Source organism: Apus apus, chromosome 9 (genome assembly GCF_020740795.1).
Source record: "Apus apus isolate bApuApu2 chromosome 9, bApuApu2.pri.cur, whole genome shotgun sequence".
Taxonomy (NCBI): domain Eukaryota; kingdom Metazoa; phylum Chordata; class Aves; order Apodiformes; family Apodidae; genus Apus; species Apus apus.
In genome coordinates, this window is record NC_067290.1 from 9,274,108 (window position 1) to 9,288,299 (window position 14,192).

A 14,192-nucleotide genomic window follows, 5' to 3' on the forward strand; every position below is an offset into this window, starting at 1 on the left:
ACACAATAGACTATCTAAAGCACAGCTAGAAAGGCTGCTTGAAATTCCACACATGTGCCACAGCAATGTATTTCTATTAATGTCCAGTGTGTGTCAGCGTGAAGATAAGCAACCAACATCATGTCCAACCAGCCAGCTAGAGAATGGGACGCCGTGTAAAACATTGTCTGATGCTCAGAATCACGGAGAACAGCGGCGTTTGCAATCTCACCCGCTGCACACGTGCCTGATAACACCACCAAGGAGGGGAAGCAGCAGGAGCAAACCATCCAGCAGCTTTGGGAAAGGGAAAAGACACAGAAAGAGGGAGGGAGAGGGAAGCAAACAAGAATTAAAACAAACTTCATGAGCAAACAGAAGCAGGTTTGAGGATGCCCAACTATAGCAAAGTGTGTAAACTAACTGGAAAAAAACCTCACTGAAATTTAGTGTTTGCATAAGCTGGTTTTAAGTTTTCTTTAAGGTGAGAAATCAATAAATATCACCAGTACTTAGTTTGATTTCTCCCATCATGCCATGTAGATTCAGCTTCACCTTCTAGTATGATCCAGCAAAGCTATTTGTACCAGGAGACATGTGGAAGACACTGTATTTGAGGAAATGTGATCTTGAACAGGACACATCTGCTCTCTTGGGCCTGGTACTTGAGGCATCCATATGTTACCATGAGCAGCTGCTGTAGGGAACCTGCTGGAATACCCCAAGCTGGTCTGTGCTGTGCACTGGCAGGTGTTGTCACAGAGATACCATGCCAGCCCATCAGAGCACTTCCTACAGCTTGCTAATATCATCTGTAACCTACCTATCCTTGAGAAAGGTAAACTCTGTGTGGATAAAGGTGTGGAATGCAGTGATCCTGACAGGGAGACAGACCACTGTGCATCGAGGAGGTGGTGACCCACAGAACAGTTACCCTGAGCAGGTACTTCTGAGAGTGCAAGAGCAATCAAAGTGTTCCATTCAGTGCAAACTTTATTAGCCCTTAAAAAGAGAGCCATATTATTAAATACTTCCCAGTCAGAAACAACAACAAAATTTTCAGTGATCAAGGATCACTGATCCAAGATCCAAACACTGCCATTGTTTAGATAGAATACAATGAATACTGGAAAGCTATTACAAAATACTAAACTAGATATATGCAATATTCCAAATACTCTTAAACACTGACAAGCAAAATCATAATAAAAAAAGTTTAACCAAGCTAGTGGGAACTAGTCTTATAAGACTTTCAGCTTTTATACCTGTGACAGTCTCATGCCACACTTGCATAATACTGGCTGCTAGGAAAGGAAAGCCCACTGAAACACCCTGATGTGTTGCCAAACCTGTTGCTTATGCCCCCAAAATTAGAACTGAATTTTGCTACTCCACAGTAGTCTGGCAGTAAAAAAAAAAAAAAAGAAATGCAGTACTAGCTTTGCTGGACCATTAATGGAGAAATATATCAATATTATTTCTTTATCAATTGAATATGTTGTAGTTATAGGTGGGGAAAAGGAAGGCTGACAATTTTTGCTTCTTAAATGATCCAATGGCTTTACAGTAACCCTAAGTCAGAACAATTAATATGGGAGAAGTTTCTGTGGAGTATATGAACTTGGTAGAAAAACAGAAGTGTGAAATATGGGCACAGGAAAACAGAAGGCAAAACAGGGGAAGCAGGCAACCTCCCAGACAACTTCAATTCGTTGCAGCTTTAGGATTTAAAAAGAGGCCAACCTCATGATAAGGTGCCTTAGTCCAAGAGACTAACAAAATGAGAAGCTCAAACGACCATCAGCTGCTGAAATCTACAAAAAGTCTCCAAATATAAATTAACCTTCAGAGTCAAGAGATAAAAGCCTGGCTGCAGAAATTGGAAGTTGCTAAAAAAAATTCTATAAATGTCTGACAAATCATAGCAGCAGTAGCAGGGAAAATATGGAGCATATACACAGCATCTTACACTTAGCCAGATAACACCTTTTGGCTTCCCTCAAGAGAAGATGAAGAGGAAGTTTTCTTGTTTTTTGGCTTTGTTTTTACTTTCTGGGTTCATTGTAGCACACATTCTCCAAAATTGTTTTAGTTAAACTCAGACCTCACTGATGCTCCAGAGACTAGAAGTTACCAGCTTGCTGTATGTAGAAGACACATAGATCCTCACCATGCCAAGCTTAAATTCAATGCAAACCTTTCCAAAATCCACTACTGAATACTGCAAGATTAGTTGATATAGGGATCCCTTAAATGTTTAGTGATTTTATAAAAAGAAGTAATTCTCTCACTGCAGAAATGCACCCATCTCTATGGTAGAATGTAGCAGCCAAAGAGGAACCCAACTGGAGGGGAAAAGGAGGTATGTTCTGGCCAGAGACTACAGTTTAACAGACCACTAACTTTAACTACTGTACATGTTAATACATTTTCTTCAAGGAAAGTCTAAAAAATCTCTTGGCAAGAATAAGAGGGATAAGAAGGAACATGGTCTGAAGCTAATCAGCCTTGCTATTTAAATCCCCCCATCAATAGCTTGCAACATTTTGCAACAAATCATTAGGCTTAAACCAAAAAACATGTATTTCCATTTGTATCAACACATTTAAAAGGCAGTTTTATTCAATTAGTGACAGCAATCAAAAACAACTGCAGGGCAATTTCTAGCCAAAGATAAGACCAACTCTGGCCAACCCAGACAGAGCTCCCTGGCTGGTTTTGCATGTACTAAGGGTAAGTGCACGGGTGTTTGACACAGTATATGAATGCTCTGCCAACAGCCAAACTGCAGGGAACAACACTCAGCAGAAGTGCTGCCCCCACAACCAGTAGTACCCACACTAGAGGTAGGAACTGATGTTCTAGGAACTAAATGCACGAGCATGTTTTCTAAAGAAAACAAAAAATAATCTAAAAAAAAGGTGTAATTCCATTAGTAAACACATGTAGATACTGGTTGCTAATCACTGTAACATCCATGAAGATCAAATTTGGAAAAATATAACTGAATGGTATTTTTCCTCATTTTGCATTTATTTAAAACAAGCCTCCACATTTTCCAATTTAAATAACTGTCTTCTGCTTCACCCGCAAAAACTTTCAGGAAATATTTACAGAAATTAAAGCACCACCAAACACTAAAACCTCATATTTGTATCAGCAATGTCTCCTCCCAGAACCAAAACATTTCCTCCATGTAGGTTTACAGCTTTACAAAGAGAAGGGATTTAGCTCCATGTGCTACATTATAATAGCAGAGCAAAGAGAACCAACAAACTGGCCCTGATGGAAGCAGTATCCAAACCATAAAGCAAAGCTCACAAAGACAATACCTTTCGTTACATCACCTCAAATAAATAGAGAGGAAAAAAACGACAAGTTTGATCACAGAGGTCTGACCTCAGACACAGCAGCCTCACATCACTGACGGCCCCACGCGGTCACAGCTTCAACCACCACGCTACTACTGGACCTCGGCCAGTCACTTCAGCTCATAACAATGATATGAGATTACACACAACAAAACCCAAAGCTAGAGATGCTTACCTATGGTTAATCAGCCAGGATGAAGCTGATCTCCAGCTTATCACAAAGTAAATTAAAGCCTTAACATAATCATGTTCAGCACCATTTCTAAAACCATCTTCAGTACCAGCTCAGTTGCATCTACAGCTGATACTGCTCAACAACGGGCAATCCACAGGTAAAACGTAAGCGGGATTGGTTGAAGCTTCATCAATGACCAGAAATTTAAACAAAACTTTCCATGAATGGGTCAATTGGATCATTCTTCCAACTGCTATAGGGCCAAAAAGAAAGCACTACTCTACCTGATCACCCCCCTACTGCCTCCAAAATTCTACTCCGTTGTACCAATCTATGAATGAGCTGTTTATGCTGCTTTCAAAAATTTTACCTCCATATTCTTTTAATGGAGAAGAAAGAGTTTCCCAAGTACATCACAGAGCTCAGAATCCCATGTTTACAAGATGACATCACTATCAAAACCCACTGCTCTCACCAAAGGCATTCCTCCATGTCATGCATTCTTCCTTCAGTCTCTCCTGAATCAGCAAGAGGAGACGAGATGCTCTAAAGAGCAAAGAGATTATTTCTGGGCAACAAATCATCTGAAAGAATCTGACAGCTTATGACTGATTATAATTGGCTACTGAAGCAAGCAGAGACAAACCTTAAATCCTAGTATTTTCTCCCATTCTTATATTCTGGGCCACACTAGTCTCAACAGCACAATGCTGGAGCCACCAGAAAGCAGAGACCACCAAGGCCAGCAAGCAGGGCATGACCAGGAACGCTGGGAATAATAAGTCCTTTCTCACTGACAGCTGGAGAAACACTTTACAGTAACTTAGGAATTCTGTGCCCAGTCTGTTTACACACAGCAGCCAATGCTTGTCAGTATTGTCTGAAAAACCTAATCATGGTGCAAAGTTTCTCCTACCACTGCCCACTTCTGAATTCACTATTCCAAAGTGGGAAGGAAGACAACAACTTTTGGTCAATAACTCTGACAAGGCCATTATCCTGGGGGTATTAAATGGCAAGATAAAAACTTCAGGGCTTTGCACAAATCATATTAGTTCAATTCTCAAATCCGGGTAATGCTTCTTTTCAAAGTATTAATTTCATTTATTCTATTTGCTCTCCCTCTGTCCTGATAACACAGGCACACATGGCCCCTAAATGAGATCCTCCTATTTTATAAGTTATAATCCTCCCTTTCTATACTAGTAATGAGATGTCTTCGCTTAATCGCGTTTATTTTCCCCCCCTCAGCTTCTGCTTTTCTCCATCTCTATTCCACATTGATTTGTCTCAAAGGTTTCAGTAAAAACCATCAGGCAGAGAGTCAGTGGCTCCAAGAGGCTCACGATGCACATGCTGTACATGCTGTGCAGCCTTAGGGAGATTACACATGCAGAAAGGAGAAAAAAGAGCAGCTTGCTTGCAAAGTTTCTTTTGTTGGTAAGAAGGAGGAAAAAAAAAAGCCAAAAGAACTGAGAAGTTGGGAGAAGAGGTTTTGATTAATTGGAAATGAGAAAGGAAAAAACTCCTGGTACAGTGGAAAGGTGAGACTACTGACAACACAGTGAATTAAATAACTTGACTATTACAACTCTGGAAGCTCCTCCTGCTAGAAACAGAAATGGATTTAAAGCTAGCTGTATGAATTCTTGGATATTTCACATGAGACTTAAAGCCTGCTACAAGCATGAAACACCCTAGGCACTCCTGTGTACATAGGATCCTTGTTGTACTCTAAGTACTCACAGCATTACACTCTTCAGAGGACAGTCAGCACCACAATCCTGCAGTGCTGTACAGACAAACATTTTCTCCCCAATACAAATTGGTGAGAGCTCTTCTGCAGCAGCTTAGCAAACTACCTCCATTTGAGCCAGTCCCTTGTGATTAATCAAAAGCAATATTCACTCAAAAAGGGAAGTAAATGCTGCAGTATTTATACTTACAAAGCTATTTTTCTTCTTGAACTAAACCTTTAAGAAGTTTCACTCAAAGCCTAAAATATCTAGAAGCTAAGTACCTTGTTCAACCTCAAAAAAAAAAGAAAGATAAATATGTAGAACAGGACCCATGTACTTAACTCAATCCTTCTTGTAACAAGTTCACCACCTCAAGAAAAAACAAAACCAAAACAAAACACACAAACTAGAAAAAACAAGGATAGGAAAAAAATAAGCTCTAATCAGCACCCTCCCCCATAAACAATGAAGGAACTGGCCCCAGAAGCTGACAGCATGTTCCCTATCAAAGGTTAGCTCTGGTCCATGCTCTCTTCAGGACTGTGCACTATATAATAAGACTGAAGAAATGCTTCATAGCAACACTGCCAATAATAAAAGTCAGTGAGTTAAAATCATGAACAGATTAAATGACAAGCAACATTCAGCACAATCAAAATGTAGTAATTTCAAATACAGCTATCCTATTTGGATTTATGAACTACAAGTGGCAAGGTTAAAGGAGAACATTGCAGCAGTACTGGAGGCAACAAGAGAAGGCTACTAATCACCAAACTGTTTCAAGGGCACGGGGCAGCTCAAGATCTTACTGCAAATTTTAAAAAATAAAGAAACAAACCTTTCTAACTATTCACGGCATAATTTTAATTATTTAATAAATTAAGTACTGCTAGAAGCAAATTATTCATTTGCTATTTCTTTCATGGGAGCTGCCATTTTTCTCTGGCTTCCTGAGTACATCGTAACAACAACAGCAAAAAAACTGGAAGTTGTTCCCTTATAAATTTAAGCAGATAACATCCACTGCCATCTGCACCTGAGCTACCTCTAGGTACCTAGAGTGCCACTACAATCTGCTACCTGAAAGAGGTGAATGACATGAGCTGAAAGAGCAGCTCACACCCATTATTCGCCTTGTGTGTTAAAGATAAAAATCGTAAGACTGAACAAGAAATATTCAAGCTCTTTTTCAACTAAAGGAAGAAAACAATACTGAAAGACAAAAGACAGATATGATTTGAGTATGATTGAGTCAATAAGGTAACCATGCCCAAAAGGAAACTGTAGCTGAGATAAAGCAAGTCTGATAGGGATCCAAATAATTTTAAAAGATGGCAAAAACAGTTCCTGCTTAGGAAGACATCTAGAAGCCAAAGCCAATAGCTTTGACCTCATCTTTGCAAGGACACGCTAGACTATTCCATTTTTAAGGACCTTAAATTTATTACTGATCAAGAGATAGTTAAAGAGCAATGAAATTTAACAGTTTCTCATTCTTGCACCACACTCTGGGCTAACACTCCATGGTCACTCTTTATCTTTTATGGGTTACACAAGGAGAGTCTGATGAGATTTTTACAGAGCGTCAAGTATGCAACGTCTAGGTATGTGACATGGCAGGATTAAAAGCTTATACAGATAATAGAACAGCTTTTGCATGTTAGAGGTCAGGTCTCAACTCATTTTTAGAGGTGCTCTCTGTACACTTCAAAAATATTGCCTGGCTTTGCTAGTTACATTTCTCTAACATTACTCTACACCTCACTGCAGGAGGACAGGGCTCTGCTTCTAAGCCAGGCCACAACTTTAGACTGGACAACAAATCCACCAGCTCTTTCCACCCACCTCTTTTGAGGTCTGCTAATCACATTTCTAAAGAGAATATTCTCCCAGTGGGAAGAAAGTTAACACTGCATGTGCTGACCCAGATGTTCTATGCAGAGGAATGGCAGTCACCTGCCTCAGACATTGCTATTCTAAAGCTCAGTGATCCTGCAACTCCTGTGGTTGGAGTACAATCTGCCAAGATGAAATTCCTATGACACAGCAGCTGTTCAGAAGCTAGATCCAGGAGAACAATCTCTGAGATGTACCAGCCCAACCACATAAACATTATCATGGAGTCAGAAAGTACATGTCCATGCCCGAAACAAGAAATGGACAAATTAATGGAAGACAATTTCATTAAGGACTGTTGATCACCAACATGAAAATACAACCTCTTGCTGAAGAAGCCTCTAAGCCCCAGAACAGCAGAAGCTGGAAGTTTATACTAGATGTCTACTCTCTTCTCATGCCCTCTGTAAGCAGCTGCTCTGGATCACTATCAGAGATGGGCTATAGCTTCAAGAACCTTCTGTCTGAACCACTATGGCCATCCTTATATAAATTTTACTTATTCAGCCACCCAAAATGCCTTCATATTATAACCTCAAAATACTTCACAGCCAAGTTATGTGCCTGGTAAGCCATGCCTGTTAGCATTCAACATATAAAAAAGAACATGCTTATAGAAGGATTCTTCACTTAAACCAAGTACATTGCACCACATCAGTGGGATTGAAGAAACACAATGAAGAACATCATTACTAAAGTCTGTCCTCTACCTAAACCATCCCCTTTCAGCATGTACCGTGAAATGAGAATGACTCCAGTTCTCTCAAAGTTTAAACATCACAGTCCACGTGAACAGGCAGTTTGATCTCACCATGGCAAGCACAGTCCCACCTAGCTGTTACACCCCAACACCTCATACCCCTGCAGGTCAGGAAAAAGTGGCAGTTCCACTAAGACTCTGCACTGTGTAAAGGCAGTACACTGCCATAGTAATGTTAGTATAGAAAACAAGAAAATAATATCATGTGAATTTTAAGGACGAATGACAACTCTAATCTACCACAGTGATAGAAGCCCTTTGCTCTATTCAGTCTCATCTCACTGTATTTCTGCCTCCATCATTGCTCTTCTCAGCATTGGTGTGACAAAAACCCAGCAGGTTATCTTAGTCTGACTAATAGTAAAGGCTGCAACAAGAAGTCTCCAAAAATAAGTCTGCCTACTGGGCAAGAACAGATTGGCTGGGAGTCAGGAGTGTGTACAAAAGGGGTTTATGCTTCCTGGTCCCTAAAAAATTAACCTTAAACCTGCTTCAGAATGTTACAATACTTGACAGTTTTATAATAGTTCTTTTTTTACCAGTATCATAAAAGACTCAAACAACAGAACTCATTATTATTTTTTTATTAATTTAGGTATTTGCACAATTACACTCTAGAAAAAACAAGGAAAGTTTCAGTATATATCAAGTCAGCAGAATCTGATCCTGCATATATCAAAACACTCATTTCATACACTTGAGAGTTTAAAAGTTTCCCCTCTAGCTCAGACAACTCAGCTCACGCTGACCTGGCACAAGTAAAGCTGTCCCCTGCACAGTCATTGCTTATGCCTTTCCCTGCACTCTTGGCCTTAGCCCCACTGCAGGAAACGCTGCAAGTGTAGCTGGCCGGCTACATTGTAACCCAAACGTTAAGTGATGAATTAGGAGGTGATGAGGTTTCAGCCGAATCAGAGTTTCTAGGCTCATCACACAAATTACATTTAATGAACACCTCAAGTAGAGGTATTGCAGCTCATCCTGCATGGAAACACACTGGTACTCACCAGCTGGGCTGCTCTCTGCCTCTCCTCGTTAGCCTTGTTCCTTTCCTGCTGAAGGGCAGGATTCAAGGCCTCACTGGCTGCTTCCCTCTCTCTTTTAGCCAGACGGAGCAGCTCCTCTTGGACCAGTGCCTGTTCCTGCTCATACCTGTATGAGCATCAAAGGCAAACAAAGAGAAGGTGATCAGCAGACTTCTGGTAAGAGGGTGGTGGCTTAGCATGGACTATCCCTGTCTAGAGCTGCAACACAAATCCATGATCTATTTGACACAAATTCTGCTCACAGCCCCTCCATTATCAGCAAGAAATAAAAAGTCCAATAAACTTCAAACATGATCTGCAACTTTGATGAGGTACAGCTCTGGCAACAACAGTAGACTTAGCAGCAATATAAGCTTATACTTCAATTATATTTAGCTTTATTACCTACTTATTACCTGAAAACAGTGAGAATGGGAAGTAGTTAGCTAGATAAATAGATACTGCTTTGGAAAAGATGGAGTGATATACAACAATAAAAGGAAAGAACACAAAAGTCTGATCTTTACAGCACCTTTAAGAGCACACAGACGGATCAAGCCAGTAGTTTTATAACAGAAAGCTACTGAGTTACACAGAGCTGAAGTTCTCACTACCCTGCAATGCCTAGAACTAGGAGGAGAGTGCAGTGGTTCTGTCAGGGAGAAGGACAGTTTTCTTCTGCATTTTTTTTCCCTTACCCACATATCTTTACAGTTAATTCTATCTTAATAAATTTAAATACCCTTGGATGAAAAATTCATAGCACTCTAGTTCTGGCTGAGTAACATTATGTCGAGCCTAGGAAAAGGAGGACAAATGGAATCAGATACATAAATGGATCTGATTATTTTAGATGTAAACTGAATTAAATCCATTACCATGTTTGAGATTCCAAAATACCCAAGAAAATTATGAAACACCTAGACTCCTTCATTTGTCCCAGAAAAGGCAACTGTATTCAAGTTTGTCCTAGTGGTCTTGCAATGCACATCACACACAAGTTTTCTATAGTTACCAACCCCTTGCATTGGTCCTCCCTGTTTTCCAGCTGCCCACAGCTCCACTGACTGCTCCTTTTGGCTAAGGGATGGGCTTCCCTAAAAAAGTGTTCCATGACCCTTAACTGAAAAAGGCTTAAAAGGGGATTCTCAGGCATTAAAATATAGTTCTTGCACTTGGACTGAATATTATATATTAGTCCAAAAGGAACTAAATTCTTGTCTTTTTCAAGAACTTCAGCTCACCTCCTGTACAGTTCCTGCTCTGCAGCAGAAGACTTCTGACCAGAGTCACTTGCTGTTGGTGGCTGGATTCCTAAAAAAAAAACAGAAGCCTGTGACAGCTACAATACAAAACACAGTCCTTCATCACGTAAGTTATTTGAGTAACAGAGAATTTCATGTGTCACCCCATCAAAAAAAAATAGACCTTGAAAAGTCTCAAGAAAATATAAATTTGATGGATGGAGTTTGAATTCATGAAACAAAGAGACACTGACAGCATCATCCTCAACAATGCACACAGGCTACAGAAACTTCCAGGTAAGGATGTTAACTCCTCAAATCCTGGTTCATACTGAAACATAAGCACGGGTTTAGAGGTAATTTCCTTTTCCTTCCCCTAGTTCCATTAAGTTTTCCTCTTGAACTCCTGCTTCCATTGTAATTACAAGGGATCCCACAAGTAGAGATGAAACTATTTGATGGCATCCAAGCCATCCACATTGCTGAATCCACTTTCAGGAAACATGTGAGATAACAGCAAACAAATCTCTAAAAGCACAGGCTTGCTTCCCTAACTTGATGCTAGTCTGGATGCCTTGAACGAATCCACACGATAGCACATAGCAACAAAGTATCTTTGAGAACCAAAAAAAATCAGTTTTCTGACCTGTAAAGACAGACAAGCTCAGAAACCAAGTTCTCACCATGCACTTGGCAAGCTGTGCTGTGTCAGTGTATCCTTCCCTATGAGCCTATTTCCAAAGAACAAAAAGCATCATTTCCCCAACACATCCACAATATCATCCCTGTGCATACAAAGGAGACAATAAGGCAGATTGCCAAGAATGACAGATAAAATAAAAAAATTCTGCCTTGCTTATTGCATGTTCATCTGAAAGCCTAGAAATATTCACAAACTGATACAAGTTTATTAAAGTATCCAAAAAGGATGATAAACCAAAGATGGAGAAGAAAATTACCTAGAAAAACCAGTTGTCTCACTTAAGGTCACAGAGCAAAAGAACCAGAACCATAGCATTTCAACTGCTAAATGCCACACTAGCTTGCAGAAACAAAGAGGACATCACAGGATTGTACCATCCATGGCAGTCAATGATGACAAGATCTACAGAAAAATGTTACAGGCTATTCAAAGAGTTCCTCTCACAACAAGACAGTCTTGAAAATAAAGGCACACCATATAACACACAATGACAGTACTACTGAGAAGTGTGTTGAAACAGTCAACAGGCCTGACAGGAACTGACAGTACCTGTAGGAGACCTGAGTTTCCCTTCTGCAGCTGGTGAAGATTGAGCTGTGCCACTGAATGAGTAGGGAGATCTCTGGTTGTCCCTTCTGCTTTGAGGAGATCCTTTCATTCGGTTCACTACGTCTTCAGAGAGCTGAAATATACATACACAGGAAAGAAATTAATCAAGTCAACTCTTAACGCACCTTAAAAGCTCCCCACTTGTCAATTTCCACATTACTGCAAGTGTGTTGTCAGTTACCTCATTTCAATGCCATGGGCCTTCAAATCCAGGTAGTCAACATTTGACTTTACTTTTTTAAAAATCATACCCTACCAGTAAGTGATAAAACTTCCAAACTACTAATTCTGAAGGTTCTACTAGACAAGGACAACTAATCTGTCACAAGTCCATCCATCCCTCCCTCTCCCCCCATGCCTGCTAACCCAGCTCAGCGTGGCAAAGTGCTGCAAACCACATGGCAGGAAGAGCTGCACAGCCCTCCCACTCATGTACAGCTGCAAATATTTTTGCACTCTCACTCCCTTACTTGGTACAAACCCATGGACAAGAAAGAAAAGTTAACTTGAAGTTTTCTGGCAATTGAGTCCAAGGTGCTTCCCACAGTTAAGATTGGTTTCTTTCTCCTCCCAAGGTCAGAGGATCTGTGCTCACTGTTCTGGCTCCAGGACAAAATAAAATGAAGCTGTTTCCTCACCTAGGCTGGGCACAGCGGAAAATGTATGTTCAGCTGAACCACTGCTACCTCATTTAATAGCATTTTTTAATATCATTATAAGCTGTTAGGTCAAGTTCCTTGTTTATGGGAGCTGGTCTTTCAAAACACAAATCTGCAGGCTTTGGTGAGGACAGGCTCGACAGGGCTACTTTTATATACACAGCTAAAAAAAATAAATAACATCTGTGAATGGTTATTTTGTTTCACAAAACAAACAAACAAAAGGAAAAACTAAAACATTTGCTTCAGCAAGTCAAAGAGAAAGGTCCACAAAGACCACAGCTCATTTAACCTAACTAGCTATCATGAAATACATAGAGCATCTTCATCTTGAGCACCTGGAGGTCATAAACAAACCAGTAACCTGCTTTTTTCTCTAGTTCCACCAGCACCTGGCTGACAGAGCAGCTAAATAAACTAAAGCACCTGAACAAATTAAACCCGTGGCAGGTGACAGGGAGTCCTCAAGGGGTGCCTGACTATATCCTGTTAAGAGAAATCAGGCAAGAACAACCTTACCTCCATCAAACACTTTAAGAAGGAGATTGGCACCATCTTAGTTAATTTATATCAAGTGATTGGTAAAAAAGAGATGAAAAACAAGTAACCACAGCAAAACACCCTCTGCAAGCTCATTTCAGAGAAATCCTAGGGGGAAACCGGATAAAAGTACAGAGAATCAAAAGCAATTAAAGTTATTATAGTAACAGTAAATAAAAGCAACCAACAACAAAAGCAACCTGAAATAGCTGATGAAAAACAGGGAAGAGAAATGTTGATGAGAGGAAAAAAAACGTCCCTTGATTATAAACCACCGCCACCGCTCCCCGTGGTTCGTCTTCACACCCCGCAAAGGTCACGCAGCAGCTTCCCACGGCCCCTCCGGGGAAACCCCAACGTCCCCAGCCCCCCCGCACTGCACAGGCCCCCCCCACGGCACAGCCCCCCCCGCGTCCCCAGCCCCCCCACAGGCCCAGCCCCCCCCGCAGGCCCAGCCCCCCCGGGGCCCTCGGAGCCAGGCAGCGCCTCCAGCCCCCGCCGCGCCCGGGAGGAGCGGGACGGGCTCGTGAGGAGGGAACGAGGGTTGAGAGCGGGGGGGGCCGCGCCGCGCTCCGCCCTCCCTCCCCTCCTCCCATCACCTCCCTGAGCCCCGACCCCTCCAACCTCCCCGTTTATCCCGCCCCGCCGGGCCTGCCCCAGCCCGGCTCCCTGCCCTCCCTGCCCAACCGCCTCACCTTGATGCCCTGCAGCACCCGCACTTGCTCCCGCTCATCCAGCCCGAAGGAGACCTTCCTGCCGCCGTGGCTGCTCTCGCTGCCCCCCATCCCGGCGGGGCGGGCGCTGGGAACGCCTCTCCCCTCCGCGCCCCCCCGCCCCGCACAGCGGGCTGCAGCTGCCAGGACCGCCTCTCCCCTGCCAGGACCTGCCGACGTCCCCGCGCCCCATTGGCCAGGAGGGCGGCGCGGGCAGCCGCGGGGCACGCTGGGAGGTGTAGTCCGGGGCCTGCCCCGCAACCCGGAACCCGCGCTCGGGGCCGGGTCACCTGTTCCACCCGCACCCCACGGCAACACCTGCGCCCGCCCGCCCCTCCTGCGCTCCGAACGTAGGATCGAACCACCCTGGGAACGTCCCCAGGTGCGCGCGAGAGCCCCGGGGTTTCTCTGCTGGCCCAGGGTGACGGCAGGAGGAAAACCAACAGGCGTCGAGGAGCCAGGAAGGCACAAAGCTCAGCTCCGAGGTTGAAGAAGCAACCCAGGTGTTGTCCAGCAGGGAGTACTCAGAGGCTGCTGAGCCCCCACGGCTGTGCAGGCAGTTCCCCTGCAGCAACATCTCCACGAAGCTTTCCCAGCTCGGCCCAGCAAGGGCATCCCCGTCATCCCAGCAGGAGCCCCTTGTCTGCCTCTGCACACTCCGCTTCTCCAGAGCCCTGCGGGAAGCTCACCACCCCCAGTGCCAGTTCACACTCCTCTCCTGTTTAAAAACACAGTCTAACAACTTCTGGTCAGTTTCAGCTCAGCCGGTCTGCAGGCAG

The 14,192-nt window shown here is 42.9% G+C and overlaps 1 protein-coding gene across 6 annotated transcripts in view; it reads right to left on the minus strand.

Moving 5' to 3' along the window:
* The window catches only part of CHCHD6 (coiled-coil-helix-coiled-coil-helix domain containing 6), a 127,986-nt gene extending 114,420 nt beyond the window's left edge, over positions 1-13,566 (minus strand). For 4 of the 6 annotated variants that reach the window (XM_051627830.1, XM_051627827.1, XM_051627828.1 and 1 more), the window contains exons 1-4: positions 13,396-13,566; positions 11,442-11,574; positions 10,190-10,259; positions 8,928-9,072 (exon numbers count right to left, since the gene is read on the minus strand). In XM_051627830.1, coding sequence (XP_051483790.1) covers positions 8,928-9,072; positions 10,190-10,259; positions 11,442-11,574; positions 13,396-13,485 — 438 coding nt within the window. In that variant the 5' untranslated portion in view covers positions 13,486-13,566. Of the gene's footprint in view, positions 1-8,927; positions 9,073-10,189; positions 10,260-11,441; positions 11,575-11,682; positions 12,670-12,900; positions 13,051-13,395 lie in introns of those variants that run through there. The other 2 variants (XM_051627831.1, XM_051627832.1) reach the window with 2 other exon arrangements.
* Positions 13,567-14,192: the final 626 nt, after the last annotated feature.